General features: G+C 44.2%; 1 protein-coding gene across 3 annotated transcripts in view; it reads left to right on the top strand.

Annotated features, from left to right (window-relative positions):
* The window catches only part of Fam117a (family with sequence similarity 117 member A), a 53,126-nt gene that overhangs the window by 15,645 nt on the left and 13,631 nt on the right, over window positions 1-23,850 (top strand). For all 3 annotated transcript variants that reach the window (XM_070028320.1, XM_070028322.1, XM_070028321.1), the window contains one exon: window positions 16,527-16,696. In XM_070028320.1, the coding sequence (XP_069884421.1) occupies window positions 16,527-16,696 (170 nt within the window). The remainder of the gene's footprint in view (window positions 1-16,526; window positions 16,697-23,850) is intronic.

Genomic DNA, 23,850 nt, shown 5'->3' with positions numbered 1-23,850 from the left:
AGATCCTGAAGCCAGCAGAATCTGTGACTCCTTCTTACCTCTGAAGAACTTAACTGAGCAGTTGACCCTTATAAGTTCCCTCCTCCTGCAGCCCAGGGCAGAATGAGTCAGAATCAGGGTTAAGAGCAGGGGTTTCTGACAGAGCACAAGTCAGTGAGGTATAGCAAACCTGTCTGCCCTCTGAGAACTGCTTGGTGGTTTACTCCTGTTTGCTCAGTCATGTGACCAGGCCTTCTGCTTGTGGCTAGCCACAGGTAAATTGAGCACTATTTATATTCTTCTACATGGGGGAGAGATCATCTGGGAGTCCATAACACAGCTGTCTAAGCAGCCTAGGTAAGACAAGTCTCCTTTTTGCATGTTTCTCTTTCTCCGTAATTCATCTTGCCCCAGATAATAGCATGGGTTCTGACATTCCAATAGCCATCTCTTATTTACCCTTTTATAGCTGACGAAGTTTAGAACTAGAGGAGGCTCAGGCTCATCTGGTGATACCTCCTGCCTTCAGGGGGTGACTATCGAGACAGCTGAGACATGCAATCTTCTCGCCCTGGCCCTGTTCAGAGGCAGACTGTAATTTTTCTTATTTGATTCTGACTAGCAAGTTCTTCCTTTTGTCTAGCTAGACAAAAGGCTAAAGTCTTTTGCTGTCCTTCATTTTTACACTCACCCAGAATAGTCTTTTGATAAATTCTAATGAGTTTTTTACCTTCTTACTGGGATCTAGCCAGTCATCCCACCAAGCCACTTTTACCGATCCCTAGGAGCTCACTCAGTCATTAGTTTCCTTTTGAAGAGCAGCAATGACAAATGGATGCTCAGGGGTCTATTTGGCTGCACATATCCAATTTTATCCATATTTCTGAATCCCTAGGAACTTCTAATTCTGCCTACAGTGTTGGTCTTGTTCCTGGGATGACAAAACATTCTTTTTTTTTTTTTTTCATTGTCCTTATTTGACTTTATCATTTGGTTCAACCTAATGTTTCTTCAGTACCCCTTCCATGACACTTATTTTTTTTTGTATGTTTTTATTGTAAAAATGTTGTACAGAGGGGTTACACTACATGAGCAAGGTAATGAGTACATTTCCTATTGAGCGTTGTTGCCTCCTCCTTTTTTCCCCCTTACCATCCCTCCCCCCAACAAAACATTCTTAATGTCTTCCTTCACTTAGAATCTTTATTCTACCTTGCTTTGACTTACATCATTTTGGGAGTTTTATTCCTTGCATCTCATTCATGGTTTTAGTTCTTGCTCACCTTTTCTTTTCTATACTTAGGAGTTCAGAGCAGTGCCCCAATTGAAGTTGGCTGCAAACGTTCAAAGGTTGAAATGCTAAAGCATTCAGAGCTTGTTGGAGAATGAATTGAATTTATTTATTTATTTTGTTGGTTATGGGGCTTGAACTCTGGGCTTTGGTGTTGTCCCTCACCTCTTCAGCTCAAGGGTAGCTTTCTACCGCTTGAGCCACAGCACCACTTCCATTTTCTAGTGGTTTATTGGAGATAAGAGTTTCACGGACTTTCCTACCTGGGCTAGCTTTGAACTGTGATTCTCAGATCTCAGCCTCCTGAGTAGCTAGGATTACAGGCGTGAGCCACTAGTGCCCAGCTTGAATTGAATTTTTGTCTTTTCAAATTAGGTCATTAATTTTTTCTCACAACTTTATTTTGGAAAAACTTCAAACATACAGAAAGTTGTGAGCACTGTGCATACCCATTTATTGTCAAAATTGTCTTATTTATCTTTTCTCCAATCTTGTATATGTATGTGTGTCTAGATATACCCATATATATGCCATACACATACTTTTTGGGTGAACTATCTGAAGGTAAGTTGCAAATATCATACATTGTGCCCTTAATGGCATCTCCTGGGAATAAGGACATTTTTGTACATAATCATTATTGTGCATAAGGAAATTAACTAATTTTATATTTTCTAATACTCTGTCCATTTTCACATTTCCTCTTTGGTTGCTTTGTTTGTGATTTAGGACTAAATAAAAAAAATCTCATGTGGTTAAAAGCTTCTTTATCTAGAAGTATCCTCTATCCCTCATTTTTGTTTTCCATTTTTATAACACTTTGAGAAGTAATCATAACTCTTCCACACTCTGAATTTTTTCTGCCTGTTTCCTCTTTGTGGCATTTAACTTGTTTTCCTATCCCATGTTTCCTGTAAATGGGAAGTCAGGTCTGGTTTTGATTGGAATAATTAGGTTAAATATTCCTGACAAGAGCATTTTATGGGTTAAGTTGTGGGCTTCACAATAACCATTTTGAGGACATTTTGCATATAGTGCAAGAATGTCCATAACTAATTGTACCAAGGTTTTTTTGAGGGTGGAGTAAGGGCGGCTGGGGATTGAACTCAAAGCTTTACACATGCTGAGCACATGTTCTGCCACCAAGCTACACTCTAGTCATGCTAAGTTTGATCACTTAAGATGATGACCAGGAAGTTTTCCACTATAAAAAAGTACATTAATCTCCTAGAAAGTGTTTTATGAGGTGATAGTTTGGCATTGTATAAATATGCTCTACTTGACGACCTTTGGCCCAGTGGTTTTGATTTCTACTGACTGGGTTTTGTTTTGTCTTGTTTAAATTTTGGCCATATTGGAATTTGAATTCAGGGTCTTATACTTGCTAGGCCGGTGTTCTACCAATTGAATCATGTTTCCAACCCTATTTGTGCCATTTTCAAGACAAGGTTTTGTTTTTTTGTCTACTCTGGATTGGACTATGATCCTCTTATTTCTGTTCCCCATGGAACTGATATGACAGTCAAGGCCATTTTACTTCTGTAGTTGTACACTTACATGCTTAGCATTGAGCTTCCCCTGTAGCTAGGCCAACAGACAGATACCACCATTTGAGATAGGGGTCTCATGAACTTTTTGCCTGGACTAACCTTGAAGTGTTTTTACCTTCCAGATCTCTGAATCCCAAGTTGCAAAGATTACAGTTTTTTTTTTTTTTTTTTAAACTAAACAGCCAGGCAACAGTATCTCATGCCTATAATCCTAACTACTCAGGAGACTGAGATCTGAGGATTGCAGGAAAAGTCTGTGAGACTCTTATCTCCAGTTAACCACCAAAAAGCTGGAAGTGAACTGTGGCTCAAGTGGTAGGATGCTAGCCTTGAGCACAAAAGCTCAGGCACAGTACCCAGGCCCTGAGTTTAAGCCCGAGGACCAGTACAATAAACAAAACAACAACATAAACTAGACTATGTTGCCTAGACTGGCCTTGAAATTTCAATTATCCTACCTCAGTCTCCAGAGTGCTGAGATTATAGGCAGGTACTACCAAACCTTGCTGACACCTGTTGACTCTTCTGATTAACACTAATGGATATAAATGTTGATATGACCAGTTCAATAAAAGAATAAGAAAAATGTTTTTGTGGCTTTTGAGATATTGAGGGAAGGCAACAAAAGGAGCCTATCAAATTTAGTCAGCATTTATATTTTATGTGACTTGAACTGACTAAATCAAACATTAGTTGCTTAAGTATATATTACGCCTTGGAGGTTTACTTGTAGGGAGAAGGTAGGCTAGATAGAACTAAAAATAAATCATGGTTATAGCAGAAATCATTTTGATTATTTGAAAATTACCTATTGTTTTAAATCTTTTTTTTTTCCTTCAGTATTGGGGTTTGAAGTAGGGACCTTGCACTTGTAAAGCAATGTAAGTGCTGGAAATGTACTTTGAAAAGTCCTAGGTTTGAGAAATAAGGGTCCTCATTTTACTCTTTGGCCTTGGAGAAATCAGTTCACCTTACTTCATGGGGATGTCACCTCACCTTTTATAACACTTTGGAAACTCTGTCTCTCTGTCTCCCAAAGAGGAATCTATGATTGTGTGAGCTACACATATTCAGAACAAATCAGAGTACAGTTACACAGTTATCATCTTGCAAGATTTATCTAAACCTCTCCAATCTCCAGTTCTCCCTTATCACTTCTCTTAAAAAAAAAAAAAACAACATAAGAGATGACTGAGTGTTGTGATCTTTTTTCTGTTGTATAAGAATCAGATTGCTAAGACTTGATGATATGAAGGGTATCTACCTATTCTTTGAGTTTATAGGCCACTCAGAAATCTGTTACTCCCTAGAAACCAAGGAGTGAGGATTTTTTATTTTATTTTATTTATTTATTTTTTGGGTCCGATCATGGGGCCTGAACTCTGGGCCTGGGTGCTGTTCCTCAGCTCTTCAGCTCAAGGCGAGTGCTCTACCACTTGAGCCACAGCACCACTTCCGGATTTTTTTCTTTTTGCTTATGTGGTGCTGAGGAATCAAACCCAGGGCCTCAGGCATGCAAGGCAAGCGCTCTACCACTGAGCCACCTTCCCAGCCCGGATTTTTTTTTTTTTTTTTTTTTTTTTTGTCGGTTGTGGGGCTTGAACTCTGGGCCTGGGCGCTGTCCCTCAGCTCTTCAGCTCAAGGCCAGCGCTCTACCACTTGAGCTACAGCGCCACTTCCGGTTTTCTGGTGGTTTATTGGAGATAGGAGTCTCATGGTCTTTCTTGCCCGGGCTGGCTTTGAACCGAGATCCTCAGATCTCAGCCTCCTGAGTAGCTAGGATTACAGGCGTGAGCCACCAGCGCCCGGCTCGGATTTTTTATTTTTTAAATGGGGCAGGGGTGAGGTTACTTGCTATATATGCTATTCTTGCAAAACCAAGTCCATTCTACATGAAAAGCATGTTTCAATCAATAACTGATGGTTTTGTCTTAAGTAAGTTGATACTCTATAGAGTTCCTCTTCAGAGAATTCAGATAAAAGGTGAAAAGTTGGGCTGGGAATGTGGCTTAGTGGTGGAATGCTTGGCTAGCATGCATGAAGCCCTGGATTTGAGTCTTCATTACTGCATAAACAGAAATTGTGCTAGGCTTAAGTGGTAGAGTTCTATCCTTGAGCAAAAGAAGCTCAGGGACAGTGCCCAGGCCCTGAGCTCAAGCCCCAGGACCAGCAAAAAAAAAAAAAAGGTGAAAAGTTCATGGTACTTCCTTTTCTTCTAACTGCAGTTTTTTTTTTTTTTTTTGAGAATTGAACAAATAGCAGTGGGAGGGCTGGGAAGGTGGCTCAGTGGTAGAGCGCTTGCCTTGCATGCCTGAGGCCCTGGGTTCGATTCCTCAGCACCACATAAGCAAAAAGAAAAAAAGCCGGAAGTGGCGCTGTGGCCTAAGTGGTAGAGCGCTAGCCTTGAGCTGAAGAGCTGAGGGACAGTGCCCAGGCCCAGAATTCAGGCCCCAGGACCGGACCCCCCCCCCAAAAAAAAAAAAATAGCAGTGGGACTGTAGTCTACTTTTTTTGCTGTTGCATTCATGTGTATGCTTTGGATTACCCTTTGTTTCCTGGATGATGTAGAGTTAGTGTTCACCTTTTCTTCTCACAGTGACATCTCTAGAGTGATTTCTCTTGTCCAGTCTCTCCAGCTGTCTCCAGATGTGGCTTGCATTTTTCAGAAGTTAGATATGCAGCCAAAAATGCTTTCATTGGCTCCACTTGAGCTGTACACTTAAATATAGCATTAGTGATTGAGTGAGGGCCTTTCTGAGAAGGTCTTTGGGTATACACAAATACCATTTCCTTTTTTGTTGGGGTGTGTGTGTGTGAGAGAGAGAGAGGGGGAAAGACAGATAGAAACAAAGACAGAGATGGAGGTGGAGATAGACCATTAGGGAAATGGGAGGCCTGGGCTAGGTGACTTAAGAGCCTCCATCCCTCTTTTTTGTGGATGTTTGTACCTGTCCTGGGCTTGAACTAAGTAAAGGTCTGGGCACTGTCCCTGAGCCTTTTTGCTCAATGGTGGTACTTTACACTTGAGCTACAACTCCACTTCAAGCTTTTATCATCATTAATTGGAAATAGGAGTCTCAGCTTTTTTGCCCGGACTGGCTTTGAACCATAATCCCCAGATCTCAGCTTCCTGAGTAGCTAGCATTACAGGCATGGACCACTGGTGTCTGGTTTGCCATTATACTTTTTTTGAGGTAATTAGTCTTCTTGGTATGGGAAACATAATGTTACTTATTTTTCCTTTGAGTCTAGTTGTTTGAGCTTCTCCCTGTTGTGGTTAAAGTTAGCTATGACTTGGTATTGAATGAGGTATTCAGGGCTGGGGAATTATATAGTTCAGAGCCCTGAGTTGAATCCCTAGCAGTACTGGGTGGGAGCAACTCTTCAAAGCCCCAGATTGCATTTTACCAGCTGGGATGAATGGGGTCTCCATGGGATTTCCACAGAAGGCTTCTAACTCTTGAATAGTCATATTGAAGATTTCAGTTTCACCACAACTTCCCTTCAAAACCCACGTCTCTGAGGTAAGCAGTTACGTGGCCCTGGGCCACAGTTAGCGCAGGAGAACGCCTGCATTGTTTAATCCCAGCACATGTCCTGAAATAGAATAATAATCCCTGCCATGCTACTCAAAGGAACTTCCCCTGCTTACTGCAAATCTGTTCTTGGGGAAGTATTTCGAATTTTCAATCCCTGTTTTACTTTGTTCTTCTCCAGATTAAAATTTGCCCAAATAAACCAGGTGCCAGTGGCTCCTGCATTGTGATCCTAGCTACTCAAGAGGCTGAGATCTGAGAGGATTGCAGTTCAAAGCCAGCTCAGGCAGGAAAGTCTGTGAGACTCTTATCTCCAATTAACCACCAGAAAGCTGGAGTGGAGCTATAGCCCAAGTGGTAGTAGAGCACTAGCCTGAACATTTAAGTTCAGGGACAGTGCCCAGGTCCTGAGTTCAAGACCCAGGACCAGTACATGTGCGCATGAGCGCGCGCGCACACACACACACACACACACACACACACACACACACACACACACACACGCACGCGCATGCACAAACACACACACACACATACGTACACTACACACACAAATTCCCAAATAAAAGTGTTACATCATAGGGGAACGTGTTAGAGCAGGACCTGCTCCCTCAATGTTCAACCATATTGTCCTGTCCCTGCCTGCCTCTCCTCCCTAGGCAAAGGTAATTGACAAAAAAAGGAAAAAAACCTATACAATCTGATTTTATTAAAAATCTATATGCCTACATATGTGCATGAAGGAAGAGCTGGGTAGATACTACACCATGGTGATCTCTGAGTGGGCCATTGCATATTTGTCTTTTACTTTTGGTTCATCATGTTCTTACTTTCTTTTTTTTTTTTTTTTTTGTCAGTTGTGGGGCCTGAACTCTGGGCCTGGGCACTGTCCCTCAGCTCTTCAGCTCAAGGCTAGTGCTCTACCTCTTTAGCCACAGCACCACTTCTGGCTTTTTGTTTATGTGGTGCTGAGGAATCGAACCCAGGGCCTCATGCATGCAAGGCAAGCAATCTACCACTGAGCCAACCTCCCAGCCCCTCATGTTCTTACTTTCTGTAACATATGTGTTGCTTCTGTTATAATAAGTATTATTTTCTCTTTAAGACCGGAGGTTACAAGAGCAGTGCTAATAATGCTTCAAAGACTGACAACAAGACAAGATGACTCACAACTTGTTTGTTGAACCAGCTAGTTGTTGAGTTTTTGCCATGCCTAAGATCTTACTGGCTGTCTCTTTCTTTTGTAGTCCCTCTTGGGTATTTTGGGGATGACTAGGCCTTATGCTAATAGAGGACTACAGAGAAGTCTTGTCTGTATCCCAAGCATCTCTCTACTGCAGTGTTCCAAAGATAGTGAAGTTGTGGAATGGCCTCCCCAGATGTTCAACCAGAGCCTCTTGGTCCTGGGCTGATTTCTCCTGGTAAATTGCTCAACACCCCCCACCCCACAGTCTGCTTGTGGTGAAGTTGAGAAGAACAGCTCCAATGGTCTCATTTCCTGAATCATCATCTTCCTTTCTCTCTCCAGTCCTCTCCTTCTAAGAGCTGTCATCTTCTTCAGATTCCTCGGGGCTGGTGTGATTAGACCTGAGCTGATTTCCAGTAAGGGACTCCGAATGGGAGAAAGGAATTGGTGGCCCTTCTGATGGGGCATTTTCGAGGGGGCTTCCTGCTGGGGTAACTGTAACAGATGGGTCGTTTGCATCAGCCTTTTCACTTGGACCCTGCCAGCAGCTTCTTGCTTTAGTCCTCTTGTATCAGCAGTGTTTATCACAGAGCTGGTGCACAGTGGGCATGCCAACCTGCTTCCTGAAGGAGTCTGCCATCTGTTCTTGTGTGCTGGGCCCTACTTTCACCCTTGGTTCAATGTCTTGTCTGTTGTGTGTGCTGTTGATCTTGTTGACTATCCATCAACAGACAGACACTTGACCACTTACTCCTGGCCCCTCTCCTCAAAGCCAGACAAGCATAGCAGTTGGGAGACAGGGCCAAGTGGCTCTGGAAGATAGTACCTAAGGCTTCTTATCTCCAGTGTGTGCTGTTTTGTTTTTTTTTCTCCATTTGCTGTTGCCCGAGAACCAAAGCATCCGCCACTGCTCAGCTGCATGGTGAAATGGCCTGGCCTGGTGCCAGGGTACTTCGCCAGGTGGCTGGGCTGTGAAGGCTGCTGCATGCGATGGGCCGATAATACCCCATGGTGCTGTAAACAGGACACTCCACCCTCCCGCAGCAGCCACCCAGTTGGTGCCCCAGCGCCTGCTGCTTTGTCATGGCCTGTCATGATAGGGCCTTCTCTTCTTTGATACAAGAGCTGATTGTGCTATTTCCCAAATCTGAGAGGGGTACTTTCCAAAAATGAAACCAGTTCATCCTCCAACCACAAGCAACCGTTGTCACCTCTCAACACTTCCTATCTTTTAGCCATAATCGCACAGGGCAGAACCCACTATTCAGATCTTTCCAGTTTGCACATAAGGGAAGGATAAGCCCATGGCCATGACCACAACTACACTCACATGTGAGATTTCTTTCCTTCTTTTTTTTGTTGGTCATGGGGCCTGAACTCTGGGCCTGGCCTCTGTCCCTCAGCTCTTCAGCTCAAAGTTAGCACTCTACCACTTGAACCACAGTGCCACTTCCAGCTTCTTCTGCTTATGTGGTGCTGAGGAATCAAACCCAGGGCCTCATGCATGCAAGGCAAGCAGTCTACCACTGAGCCACCTTCCCAGCCCACATGTGAGATTTCTTAGCAGACATCCTCAGCTAAGGTAGGTCTCAGCTGAGGTTGGTTTCAGCTGAGGTCAGCCTCCAGTTGCACTCAGAACTTAAGTGCTGACCTGTCCTGCTGCCACCCAATTCTATAAGCACCTTCATTGCTTTTTTTTTTGAGACAGGATCTCACTATGTAACTCTGGCTGTCCTTGAACTTTCCATCTTCCTGTTTTAAGCCTCTCAAAAACTGGAATTACAGGCATGTGCCACCATGTACAGTTAGTTATATGCAGCTTTATATTCTCCCTGCATCATTTATCTCAAATGGTGTCCAAGACTGCATTAGACTCACTAGTAAAGAGAACCTGGCCGGGCACTGGTAACTCAAGCCTATAATCCTGGCTATGCCGGAGGCTGAGATCTCCAATACACTACTGACAAAAAGTGGGAAGTGGCTCTGTGGTTCATGTGGTAGAGTGCTAGCCTTGAGCACAAACAGGCTCAGGGATAGTGCCCAAGCACCAAATTCAAGCCCTAGGACTAGGGGTGGGGGTGGCAGGGTGGGTATCTTATCACTAAAGATGTGTACCTTCCAGGAGACCAAAAGATTAGTTATTTATAGGTAAAGTGGCTAAAACTAATCACCACTTATTTCTGGGTAGTCTCCTTTTTCCCCATTGCACCCCCATCTTCAACCTTAAAGGAGTAAAATGTTTTCATCTCTTCTTTGCCTCCTAGCATCCCTGGGTGGCAACTCAGGCTGAGGATGCCCTGGGTGCAGAGGTAGAGTGGGCCCAGTGAGGGGGATAGTGTTGGCGGAAGACACATCACAGTGAAACAGAGCTAGGGAAAACCTACTCTTGCTGACATCTTAGTCCTTGTCCAGATACTGTGGGCCACAATATGCCTGCCAGCCTGTGGCCCCTTTAAGGATGGCACAGAAACACATCAGTGTCTGACTTTGGCTCTGGTTTGTGTTACATTTGGGGGAAATTAATACCTTGGTTTATCCCTTAATCAGTTCTGGTGCTCAAAGCAGCAGGTGCTTACCAAACCATTTGGGGGAGGTTTATGAAATAAGAGGCAGATTTTTTTTTCCTATTAAAACCTTATAAAAGGGCCCCTCCCTTATTTCTTAGGAATGAAAGAAACATGACATTTTAGTCTCAGAGGCACTGGGACATGCCAAGAATTTTGGAGTGTGGGCAGGCATTGGTGCCTAGCTGAGGGCTCTGAGACAGAGGTAATTCTGTCTCGTGGCAAGCTAGGAGGCAAGCCAGCCCCCTGTGTAGGGATGTGGTCCCTATGGAGAGAAGGCTGAGGCCTAGCCATTTCCTCAGCTAAGGAAAAGAAGCAAATGCAGAGATTCCAACTGGACTTGGAAACAGTGAGGTTCTGGCAGGTCTGCAGTGGGGAGGGAGGCAGAGGCTGCCATGTGCATGGGCTGCTAGCTCTCTTCTCAGTCCTTTCACCCCTTCCATCCCTCCTTCCTTTTTTAATTTCCCTTTTACAATTTCTTTCTTTCTTTTTTCTTTTTTTTTGTCGGTCATGGGGCCTGAACTCTGGGCCTGGGCGCTGTCCCTTAGCTCTTCAGCTCAAGGCTAGTGCCCTACCACTTGAGCCACAGTACCACTTCCGGCTTTTTTCTGCTTATGTGGTGCTGAGGAATTGAACCCAGGGCCTCATGCTTGCAAGGCAAGCACTCTACCACTGAGCCAACTTCCCAGCCCTCCTTTTACAATTTCTATGATCATATATATGGAGAAGTCAGGATCCCTGAAGACCACAGAATCTTTGTGAATCAGATGGTCAGAAAGAATGTAGACGAGCAAAATTTGAGTAGTTAGATTCTCATACTAAATTCCAGGATTCTGAGTGTTCCCTACCACTGTGAGTACTGGGAACAAAGTACCACTAGGATCACTGAACCTTTTGAACCTTTGAAACTGAACTCTTAACTTGTTGAACAGAAACTGGTATAAAATGAGTGTGGTTAAAATTGTCCTAGACACAGAATCTTTGACACCAGGTTCCAAAAGCTTCCTCAAGAAACAAAAAAACAAAGATGTTGCCAACCTCATGGTCAGACCTGCTATTTCCTCCTAGATGTGTTATCCCTGAATGGGGCTTAAAAAGCAATCCATCCTCCAGGGATCCAGGCAGGTGTCCCTGAAACCTTGGTGAGTGTCTGCAGTGCAAGAGGCAGTGAGCTCAGGGAACAGTTGCACAATTGACCTAGAAGAAAGGAGGCTTAGAGTGGCAGCAGAGAATATAATTATTTCTTCTTCTTCTTCTTCTTCTTCTTCTTCTTCTTCTTCTTCTTCTTCTTCTTCTTCTTCTTCTTCTTCTTCTTCTTCTTCTTCTTCTTCTTCTTCTTCTTTCTTCTTTCTTCTTTCTTCTCCTTTCTTCTTCTTTTTTTTTTTTTTTTTTTGTGCCAGTCCTAGGGCTTGAACTCAGGGCTTGGGTACTCTTCCTGAGTTTTTTTTTTTTTTTTTTTTTTTTTTGCTCAAGGTTAGCATTCTACCGCTTGAGCTATAGCTCCATTTCCCACTTTGTTGGTAGTTAATTGGATATGAGAGTCTCACGGGAAAAGCCCAGGCTTCCTTCAAATAGTGATTCCTAGATCTTAGCCTCCTGAGTATCTAGGATTATAGTCATGAACTACTGGTGCCCAGCTGGCAGACTATGAGTCTTTTTTTTTTTTTTAATTTAATTTTATTGTAAAGATGATGTACAGAGGGGTTACAGTTACATAAGGTAATGAGTACATTTCTTGTTGAACATTGTTTCCCCTTCCCTCGTTTTTCGACCACTTTCCCTCCCCCAAGACTATAATTCTCTATGCTTTGTTTTCCTCCTCAGTCTCTTCCTAACCCTTTCTGGAGCTGACAATAAAGTAAAAAGTTATATCGCATGAAGTACTTTGTGGGGATGGGGCCAACTTGAAAGTACTAAAGGAGATTATCACAGTGACTTGGGGGATGGAAGTAGGGGGCCCCAAGAGATCTTTCTCCCAATAGCTTATTTCTTCACCCTGCAGTCAGCAGTCAATTTTTTTCCTTTGATACAAGGATGAGGTAGCCCCTTAGGATCATATTTTAGCCTGTATGCCTATTACTTGCTCACCTGCTTGCCACCTGCATCTTTGGTTATCTTTTATTGTAATGTTGCAAAGCTTCTTTCCAGAGGTCCAGCCTGCCTATCACCAGACTCTTTAGGGATGGATTTGATGGAAGCCCACAGGGTCTGAGCTGGCTTCTTACATGGGCAAAAGCTCCTAGAAGTTTGGATTGCCACTTTTTTTTTTTGGGGGGGAGGGTCGGTCATGGGACCTGAACTCTGGACCTGGGCACTGTCCCTCAGCTCTTCAGCTCAAGGCTAGTGCTCTACCCCTTAAGCCACAGCACCACTTCTGACTTTTTCTGCTTATGTGGTGCTGAGGAATCAAACCCAGGGCCTCATGCATACAAGGCAAGCACTCTACTACTGAGCCACCTTCCCAGCCTGGATTGCCACTTTTAATCTTAAATGCAGTACAGAAAAAAAAAAAAGAGTGATTTAAATGCTGGTGTAGGAGATGAAGTTGGGTTGCACTAGTGGGCTTGTTACTAACTCACTGGGTGACAAGGACACAGGGAAGGAAAGAAAGAGATTGAGCCCTGCAGAGCCTCAGAAAGGAGGACAAAAGGCAAATAGCTATGGAGTCTTTACTCAAGGTGAGTAGGCTGAGCATGGATCTAGGGTATAATTAGAAAACCAGAATCCAGGGTATAATTAGAGGTTTATTCTTTTTTTGTTGTTTGTTTTAATTGGTCATGGGGCTTGAACTCTGGGCTGGGTGCTGTCCCTGTGCTCTTTTGCTCAAGGCTAGAGCTCTACCATTTTGAGCCACAGTGCCATTTCTGGTTTTCTGGTGGATAATTGGAGAAAAGAGGCTCAGGCTGGCTTCAAACCATGATCTTCAGATCTCAGTCTCCTGAGTAGCTAGGCTTACAGGTGTGAGCTACCAGCACCTGGCAGGTTTACCCTTCTATTATTATTATTATTATTATTATTATTATTATTATTATTATTATTATTTTAATTTTATTCATGTCCTTGGGTGCCTGACAATTACTAACCTTATGCTCTAGACTTGGGATACAGAGCCAGGCCTCAGCCTTGGGCTGTTTATTATCTAGGAGTCCCAAATACCAAGAGAGAGGGTGGTATGTCATGGAAGAGTACAATGTATTATGTGGAAACAAAATTCATAGACACTCATTGAAGGGGATTCCCAGGATCCTGAGGCTTGGTTGAGTGGAGCTAGAGGCAGTTGAGCTGGCTTGACAGATGGCTCCAGTTTTAGCACTGGGCCAAACCTTGGAGGAAAGGCCCAGGACAGTGATGGGAAATTATACATAGTGTGCTTTTGTCCAGCATCCAGAGAAGTGATGCATAAAGGAAAAGTAAGAGGACAGAACATAAGTCCTTTGACTCCAATCTTTGAAAGAACTTTTTTGTTGTTGTTGGTTGTGGAGCTTGAACTCTGGGCTTGGGCACTGACCCTGAACTCTTCAGCTCAAGGTGCTCTACCACTTGAGCCACAGCGCCACTTCCGGTTTTCTGAGTGGTTTATTGGAGATAAGAGTCTCAAGGACTTTCCTGCCCTGATGGCTTTGAACTGTGATTCTCAGATCTCAGCCTCCTGAGTAGCTAGGATTACAGGCGTGAACCACTGGGGCCTGGCTTTGAAAGAACTTTTTGAAGAGTTTTAATATGGAAATGTTGGGAGGCCTGGTAGTTCACAGCCCTAGGGAGGCAGAGACAAGAGGATCTTGAGTTTAAGGCCAGCTTGGTCTGACTTAGCAAGACACTATCTCAAAACAAACAACAAAAAAAAAGATGTGTTATAGTCGGCTTGTATTGGTTTGGAATGAGTATTGATACTAGGTAAAAACATGACAAAATAATGTGTACAGTATGACCCCATTTATTTTGAAGTATTATATGTATACGCACCCACAGAAAGTAAGTACATAAACCTCATAATATTAACAGTGATTATCCCTGAGTATGGAGATTTGAGGGTTTTTCTTTTTTTTCAGTTTATGTGGTGTTGAGGAATCGAACCCAGGGCTTCATGCATGCTAGACAAGCACTCTACCACTAAGCCACATTCCCAGCCCGGTATATCATAATCTTTATCATAATCTTTAAAAATGAACAGAAATGAAGCCAGGTACTGATGGTTCATGCTTGTAATCCTAGCTAGTCAGCAGGCTGAGATCTGAGAGTCACGGTTTGAAGCCAGCCTGGGCAGGAAAATCCATGAGACTGTTATCTCCAATTAATTAGCAAAAAGCTAGTTGTGGAGCTCTGGCCATAACTGGTAGAGCACTAGCTTTAAGCAACAGAACTCAGGGATAGTTCCTGGGCTCTGAGTTCAAGCCCCAGGACACACACACACACACAACCAAAATGTAGGGTGTTAAAACTTGGTAATGGAGTTATTAGGAAATGGGAAGAACAAAGCAGAACATAATGTATATTTTATACTGATGACAAGCATATCAAAATAATACATTAATATGTTTAGCTGAATTTGAGGAATGTGTATGATTATTTGTCTTTTTTTTTACTGTGATAACAAAAAAAATCTAGAGTTTATCATTTTAAACTTTTAAGCATTTTCAGTTTGCAATTCAGTGGCATTAAATACATTCATAATGTATACAATCATCACTACTGACCTTTTCCAGATTTTTTTGTGCCTGTACTGGGGTTTGAACTCTGGGCCTTGAGCTCTTGTTTGATTTTTTCACTTATGGTGGCACTTTGCTACTTGAGCCCCACCTCCACTTTTGGCTTGCTGTTTAATTGGAAATAAGTGTGTTATTTGGATTTGTTTGCACGAGCTAGATTCAAACCATGACCCTCAAATCTCAGCCACTTGTGAGCTACCAGCGACTGGCTCCAAAACTATTTTATCCCCCGAAACAGAAAATGTACCTATTAAACAATAACTCCCATTTCTTCTGCTAACTCCCTGGGAGCCCTTATCCCTATTTCCTAGGAATCTGCCTATTCTAGGTACCTCATAGAAGTGAACTATAAGTGGAATAGATAGCATTTGCTTTTGTGTCTAGTTTATTTTCACTTAGCATCATCTGAGGTTGCCTCCACTTTTTTTGGGGGGGGGGTCTGGTAGTGGGGCCTGAACTCTGGGCCTGGGCGCTGTCCCTCAGCTCTTCAGCTCAAGGCTAGCGCTCTACCACTTGAGCCACAGAGCCACTTCCGGCTTTTTTCTATTTTCTTATGTGGTGCTGAGGAATCGAACCCAGGGCCTCATGCATGCAAGGCAAACGCTCTACCACTGAGCCACCTTCCCAGCCCCTGCCTCCACTTTTTACCTATCATGATTGATGTTGCTATGATCACCTGTGTACAAATATCTTTTCAGGCCCTTGCTTTCCATTTTTCTGGAAGGTATATACCTAGAGGTAGAATTGCCGGATCCTAAGTTATTCTAAGTTTAACTTTTTGAGGAACTGCCAACCTTTTAGTGTCTTTTTAGTATGAAGTTCTTCAAGTCTGTTTATACCTACAGTTCCCAGTCCATTTTGCTGTGCTTAATATACACATAAATTATCAAAGGATTACTACAGAGGTGAAAGCATTTTGTACTGTTTAAAGGAGAGAACCTTTAGAGATATTAGTGAAATGTTTTGAATATGGCTATGGAAGCTGGGGTTTTAGCCCCGGACCACTGAAACTTCCAGATGACCCAGAGTCCTTAAGTTTTATCAAATGTATGAGCTTTTGCTTTCATTCTGAAATCTTCAACCATGGTAAAATAAAATGAATGGACTTACAATTGTATTATTTTTGTCCCATTTAGCTAGAAGGCACTTAGATGTTTTCCTGAACTGGACTCCTCCATCCTGGATTGTTGAAAATAGTTAATACAGTTCTCATCCTAGTCACCCAGGTTTCCTGGAGTGAACTAGTCCTGAAGGAAATACAAACAATCCTTCAGTTAATTGAGTGAGATTTGTATATAGCAGCCCTGCCATGGATGCTGGCAGGAGGAAAGAGGACAGGAAATAAAAGGGAAGAAAGTTTGGGTTTTGTCCATGTACATAGAGTTCCCTTTTTTATGATGGGAAACAGTGCTACTCTCAGGAAACTGTGAGCAGACTTAGGAGTTCCAGTTTATCGTACACCAGGAACAAGATAGAATACATGTATAAAGTAACCTGTAAGTCCAAACTGAAATGCTATGAGTTGTTCCCAATGATAAAGTTAGGTCAGGAAAGCTTTTGTTAGACTGCATATGTTTTTCTAGGCTGCTTCAAATTCTCTCAGGAAGGAAGTAAAGATGTGGCAGCCAGAGGTTTCCTAGAAGAGAGAAAGCTGGCTGCCACATCTCCTTCCTTTATGTTGACTACAAGGCGTGCCGGCTGTGCTCTCTTTCAGCCAGTGTCCCATGTTCGGTGGCCCCAGAAAAGTCAGTGTATAGGCCTCAGCCACCCCAGGTCCGACGAACATTCTCCCTGGACACCATCCTCACTTCCTACCTTCTGGGCCAGTGGCCACGGGATACCGATGGGGCCTTCACCTGCTGTACCAATGACAAGGCCACCCAGGTAATTCAGCTCTCTCCTAATGGGATCAGGAGGGATTGGGAGGGATGGCTGGGAGGCCTTTGGCCCACCCATCAACTCTCAGTCATCAAGATGACTTGTCCTGGGTTTTGGTTGTACATAGAAGCTTTTGTCACCTGCTGTTTATCAGCTTGTTTTTCTTCGCAAATTTAGATGAAAATGAGTTTGCCTTCCACCTGCCTGGTGGAGGAAAGGCATCAAGCTGCTGGGGTTTTCAGTTTGGCATTCAGGGTTCATGTGTGGATAATCAACAGCTGATTTTGGAATTTAGGTTTAAGAGGAGATTGACCTTGCTAAAATTAAACTAAGGCCCGCATTCATTTGAGTTTGTATTCCCCACACAGCTGGAGGAAATGTCCAGTGAGTATGCTGACCCAGGATAGATCCCAATAGAGGGACAGGAGTAGGAAGCTCTCAGACAATACATTGCCAACAGCCCTCTCTAGGGTTCCAGGAGACCAGGTTCTTCTTTCCCTTCAATATTTGATTTAACTTGCTCTTCTCTTTTAAGAATTTTTTGTTTTTGTTTTTTTTTTTGCGTTTTTGGTCATGGGGCTCGAACTCTCAGGGTCTGGGTGCTGTCCCGAGTTTCTTTTGCTCAAGGCTAGCCCTTTACCACTTTGAGCTACTTCCAGTTTTCTGATGGTTAGAGGTAAGAGTCTCATGGACTTTCCTGCCCAAGCTGACTTGAACTGTAATCCTCAGATCTTAGCCTCCTGAGTAGCTAGGATCACATGTATGAGCCACCAATGCCAGGCTCACTTAAGAATTCTGAGCTTGGAAGGAATCTTGGACCATCCAGTCCATGTGTTAGTTTTGGGGTAAGATAGTATTAGTCTGAACAAGAAGTCATCTTATTTGTGAAATCACACAAAGATGTTTCTTTTTTTTTTTTTTTTTTCTTGGTTGGTCGTGGGGCCTGAACTCGCTATCCCTCAGCTCTTCAGCTCAAGGCTAGCGCTCTACCACTTGAGCCATAGCACCTACTTCCGGCTTTTTCTGCTTTTGTGCTGCTGAGGAATCGAACCCAGGGCCTCATACATGCAAGGCGAGCACTCTACCACTCAGCTACCTTCCCAGCCCACAAAGATGTTTCTTAATCTGATTCAGGACTTGAACATTTTTAGCAGTTGAGTTGATAAGAGTCAAGGCTCCCTTTTGATGCAATTGAAGTGGATTCCTAAATTGTGCTTGGACAGGTGGAGACAGGAAGGAAAGAACATTGGGCCTCGCCATCAGCCCTCCATTCTGAGTGATAATTGAACACTGAGTGTAGTGTGCCTGTCCTGCCTACTTTGAGGTCATGGGAAGGCAGGTGATATGTTTCCTACTGCAGTTCACTCTGCCTCCTCTTCTGAGCAAGTCTGTTCCTTCCCTCCCTCCCTCCCTCTCTCCTCCCTCCTTCCCTTCCTTCCTTCCTTCCTTCCTTCCTTCCTTCTTCCTTCCTTCCTCTTTCTCTCTTCCTTCCTTCCTTCCTTCCTTCCTTCCTTCCTTCCTTCCTTCCTCTTTCTCTCTTTCTTTCTCTCATTTTTCTTTTTTTAAAAATGAGATCCATTTTCAAATGTTATTAATGAGTGTTTGGATGCCTATGCCTGGTCTTAGTATGTTGGAATGAAGAATAAGGAAATGAGGACAAGATTTGGCCTCTGAGTTTAGATTCCAGTTCTGTGAAGGCCAGTGAAGATGCAGCCAAAGGATGAGATGGGGCCAAATGTCTGACAGAATTTAGAGAAGCAAGATTCTCCTGGGAATGCCCCACCTTGAATCAATAGAAATTAAAACAGGAAGTTTAAAACAAGTTAACATTAAGGGCCCTCATTAGCTCTAGTAATAGGTGAAGGCAGAACACACTGCAGGTAGCAGATGGAGTTCCTGGGAGCCCCAGCACTGTGTTCCTTTGACAAGGCAGGGAAAATAGAAGGCTTTGCTTCTCCGTCCCAAGCTCTGGGAGCACGTGCCACTTTTGGCATGACTTTCAGAGGGACTTCTCAAGCTAGATGATGTACCTACTCTAAGAGGGTCTCCTGGAGGAGCAGGGCTTAAGGTGGTTTCAGGTGTGTGAACTTTGGCCCACTTTGGCCCAGGCAGGTAGCTTATCTCTATCTCTCTCATTTCTGGCTACAGCCTTCTAGGAAGCCCCCAGTCCCTGTCCCTCTCCTCTGTTAGCTCTCTGTCAACCCAAGGCAGGGTTGGCTTCCGACGTTCCCTGGCTGGTTGGAAAGGCATAGGCTCTAAGCTGCGTGTTTTTTGCTCAGCCTCCAGCTGCAGGCCAGATCTTTTATATAACAAGTCTGGGCTTCTTGCCACAGCAAGACGGAGGTCAGCGATGCGCCTCCATGGGTCTGGCAAGGCCCAGCCATCCAGCTTTCCTCTTTCCTTGGGATAGACTCCAGCCCTCGAGGAACTCTTAGCAACCTGTCAATATTGTGGCTGCAGGCAGGAGGTGGGAGAATTCTGATCAGTGTAGGCATCCAAACCAAAATATGTGCTCTGCCCATCTTTCATTCCTGGTCTTCTGGGAAATTTCTGCTTCTAGGTTTGGGCTTTGTTCAGATTCCTGCTTGAGGCCCTGGCCTGGCACAAGCCACCTTCTTGAACCCTGGAACACTGAGAAGGCCTGGGTATCTCCTGCTATCTCCTTAAGTAGCATGTTCCTTCCTTTCTGAGCACTGGGAAATTACCCACAGATAATGGAGATGGAGGAGAATGTTTAGGGGAGATGGAGGGAGTATGAAGAAAAGAGAAACAGCATCTGTGGAAGTCCTTGAAAGATTTTGTTGAGATGGAAACCAGGGTACACAAGGGCCTTACCACTGAGATACAGCCCCAGCCCACTGAAAACTGTAAGTATCAAAATGGATGGATTGTAGACCTCTCCCCAGTTGTTGCTATTTGAGTGAGTAGGCTATTCTGCTTCCTCTGCCTTGTGCCCTTTTCTTGTAGGCACAGCAGTGGAGTAGTTTATTCTTTGCCTTATCCACTGTAACTGGCAGGCGCTCAGATTCCTGCTACCCAAAGCCTACAGCCAGAGTCCACATTAACTCTGGCACTCCCAGAGACCTACCTTGCAGTGGGGTTAACAGCCATAGTTCTGATAAAGGCTAAGCAGTTTTTCCTCCAGCCCCCATAGAGAAAGGAGGAGCCCTGCCCACTCTTAAGCCAGTTTCAGACCTGGGCAGCAAGCACAGAAAACCTGCCATTAGAGAACAGGCTTGCTGTGTAGACTTTTCTGTAGGACAGAAGACATAAGAACTTTCAGTTCTTGAGTCCGTCACAGTGTTCCCAAAATCCCAGGGTTCCTTTCTGATTCATGTTTGAAGATCTGAATGGGTATAGTGGGTAGTCTTTAGGTACTTTTATGATTTGGTGTGGGGAGCTAGATTAACCACATATTTGAGACAGGGGGAACCGGAAGGGTGTGGATGGTTCTTATTTGAGAACTGGCTAATTGTAGAAAGGAGGAGTCACCGCATGTGGCTGAGCCAGGAGGAACAATGGGAGAGGTGTCCCAGAAGTCAACAAAGTGGATGCAGGGAAGAGTTGGGGCTCAGCAGGAGGTAGACACAGAGCAGGTGGTCAAAGGGTCTAGGAAAAGCCCTGAATGGCATCCTCATTATCTATGGGAGGGAGGTACCTTGGTGACTGGGAGGATGTTTGCTGGATTCCTGGATTTATCCAGATACATTTTTCTCTGTGGCCCACCCTTCCCCCAGGTCAGTAAGTTCCATAGAGTTGGCCACTAAATGCCTTGGGCTGGCGGCCCCTTCTAGGGCCTGAGACCAGGCCAGGGCCAGCAATGGCAACACATACTGGTGGCTGTGGTCACCTCTCTCCCTTCTTGCTGTGCAAAGCATTTGAGTCCTGTACTTTTCTGGAGGGAGGAAGTGGGCTCACCACAGCTGGGATGACCGAGCAAAGTTCCCCTGCTGGTCGTTTGCTGCTCATACACTGTGGTACCCCTCAAGCCTTGCTTTCTCCCTAATCTCCAGGTGAGATTGGGGAAGCCTCCGTTGTGGAAGTTGTTTATTCAAACCTCCTGGAACACCCTGAAAACCAGGGGCAGAATCAGGCCTCACCCCGAAAACCAGAGGCAGAAGCAGGTCTGCTGGTTTGGGAGGGCTTCCTATCCGTTCTTGCTTGCCTTCCCTTTTTCCAAGCTTGTGCTGTAACATTCAGTAATGACACATAATTCAGTGTTACTATCACACACATTAAAAAAAAAAAATGTTTCTCTTTGTGGTGGGTGAAGGGGCCTGGGCACATTGCCTGTTTTCCAGTGATGACCAGAACCAGTTGTTGAGTATATAGTTTGACAATAGGAGCAAATATCTGAAAATGGGCAATAATGGAAAATCTGAGAGTTTCCTAGTCATTATAAGGCCAGAGATGGTAGCCTTAGCCACCTGCAGCCCAGATCTCAGTGCTGGCCAGCAGACCTCCCCCCAACCCCAAGTATTTTCCTGCCTTATTGTTTGTCCAGAGTCCTAAGGGACTGCATTTCAGTTCCTGATAGTTGCTGATCTCTCTAAGGCCAGGCATCATGTTGTCCTTCGCCTCCACACAGGTATGTGGGTGGGTTATGCTCCTGGGGCTCAGTCCAGCTCTGCACAGGGAGCTTCTATACTGAAAACAGTGAAGACAAGGACTCTTCCTGCCGCTGGTCACAAGAATCCAGACAGAAACTTAGATTGATTGGATACTGAGAAAGACATTCCAGGGTGGAAGATTTTCAGTTCCATCCTGCCCTTCCTTCTTATTCTATTGGGCTGCTCTTTGAGCAGGCATTCTACTCCTCCAGTCCCAGTTATCCTTCCATATGTTCCTCTGGGACCTCTGTTCTCATCAAGGCTTTCTTGGTATAACCATGTCCACTTTGGCACAATCTGAGAGCATCAGCTACACAGCTGGCTGCTGCCACTCATGGTTAGTAAGCAGTGCTGCTTTTTCCTCAGCTGTTCCTTCTGGCCAGGGTGTGAAATAAGTCTGTTCCAGTGAAAGTCCTTTAGCAAACTGAGCTTTTGGTCTTGTGAACACAAGTGTCCTCTGCTTGGTTATCTAGAATAACCACTTACAGTGATACCATGAAGCCTGGCTTGACTGCCAGGGTGACTGCCTGGATGGGAGATCTTCCTTACTTGTGACTTTACTGTACCCCAAGGAGACCTTGATTCAGACCTCTGTTGTGAGACCCAGAAAAGGAGGGTCACAGCTGGGCACTGATGGCTTATGCCTGTAATCCTAGCTACTCAGGAAGCTGAGATCTGAGGATTGTGGTTTGAAGCCAACCCTGGCAGGAAAGTCCATAAGACTTTTCTCCAATTAACCACCAGAAAACCAGAAGTGGCATTGTGGCTCAAAGTAATAGAGCACTAGCCCTGAGCAAAAGAGGTCAGGAACAGCAGCCAGAGTTCAAGCCCCATGACCAACCAAAAAAAAAAGAAAAAAAGAAAAGTACACGTCCAACAACGACTACTAAAAATGAAGGAAGGAAATCTTTATTCTTTTTTTTTTGGTGGTACTAGGATTTGAACTCGGAGCCTCATACTCATCAGCTTCCTTGCTTGGCTGGTCTTACCACTTAGGTTTTCATGCCTCCAACTTTGCTTTTTGCTGGTTATTTTGGAGACAGAATCTCACAGATGTTTCTGCCTGGATTGGCTTTGAACTGTAATCCTCTCGATCTCAGCCTCCTGAGTGGTTAGGATAATAGACATGAGTCACTAGCTCAAGGGGGACATTCTTGACACACCCAGTACAGTTTGGAGGAGCTAAAGCCCACATTTATGCACATGTTGCTTTAACAATACTCACTGCCAGCATATAAACAGCTTCAAATTCAGGCTAACCTGCTCTGTTGTATTAAAACAACCCGTTTACCAGTTTACCTTGGTATTTACCAGTTTGAAACAACAGAAGTTTATTCCCTTCAAGGTTCTATAAATCAGAAGTCCAAATTCAGTTTCCATGGGCCAAGAACAAGATACTGACAGAACTGTGTTGTCTCAGGAATCTCTTTATTTTATTTTTTGCGGTAGTCTCTTCCTATGTAGTCCGGGTTGGACTCTCTCTCTCTCTCTCTCTCTCTCTCTCTCTCTCTCTCTCTCTCTCTCTCTCTCTCTCTCTCTCTCTGCCTCCCAAGTATTGGGGTTATAGTATGCACCACCACACCCAGCTCAGTTGCTCTTGTGAGAGCCTGCTCCTTGCCTCTTCCAGATTCCAGTGGCTGTTGGTATCTTGTGGCCACATCACTGCAGTCTGTTCATCTGTGGTCACACTGCTTTATCCTCTTCCCTCTGCCTGTCCCTCGATCATAAGCACACATATAATAGCATTCAGGACCCAACCAGATAATCCCAGAGTAATCCTCCTCTCTGAAGATCTTGATTCACATTTGCAAAAACTTTGCCATATAAGGTAACATTTATAGGCTTCCAATATTTTGGGGAGGGGTGCGTCCTTTATTCATATTTTTTTTCCTTTTTTACCCCAGTTACTTAGGAGGATTTAACAGAATATAATTGAAGGCCTGATTGAAGAAAACAAAACTGCTCCCTGATTTTTTATGCCAATTATATTTTCTTTTGCCCCCTGCTTTTGTTTTGGTTGATATTTTACAGTGGACATATATTGTTTTACAATTAGAAGAACTAATATTATTGCTTATGGGGATTTAAAGCACTAGAGACTGCAAAATCCTGAAAAGCATAAAAGAGAAATTAAAAATCACCCGCGCTGGGTGCTGGTGCCTTGTGCCTGTAATCCTTAGCAGGCTGAGAACTGAGGATTGTGGTTTGAAGCCAGCCAGGCAGGAAAGTATGAGACTCTTATCTCCTGCCAAAAAGGTGGAAGTAGAGCTGTGCCTCAAGTGATAGAACACTAGCCTCGAGCAAAAAAAAATCTCAGGGACAGTACCCTGGCCCTGAGTTCAAGTCCTAGGTCTGGCACAAAAATACCAACCATTGTGACACTACTGTTTTCAACCTTTCCTACCTACCTACCTCTCCCACTATTTTCCAGCTTCCCTCTACTTCTGTCACCCTGGCAGCTTCATGATTCTCAGACACACAGGACTTGCTGCAGGGTCTTTCTAGTTGCTCTTTGTTTCCTATCCATGTGGCTCCTACCTCACATGTCCA

Source organism: Dipodomys merriami, unplaced genomic scaffold, assembly GCF_024711535.1.
Source record: "Dipodomys merriami isolate MVZ:Mamm:240054 unplaced genomic scaffold, mDipMer1.0.p SCAF_19, whole genome shotgun sequence".
Classification (NCBI taxonomy): Eukaryota; Metazoa; Chordata; class Mammalia; order Rodentia; family Heteromyidae; genus Dipodomys; species Dipodomys merriami.
This window is presented reverse-complemented; position numbering and strand designations above follow the sequence as displayed.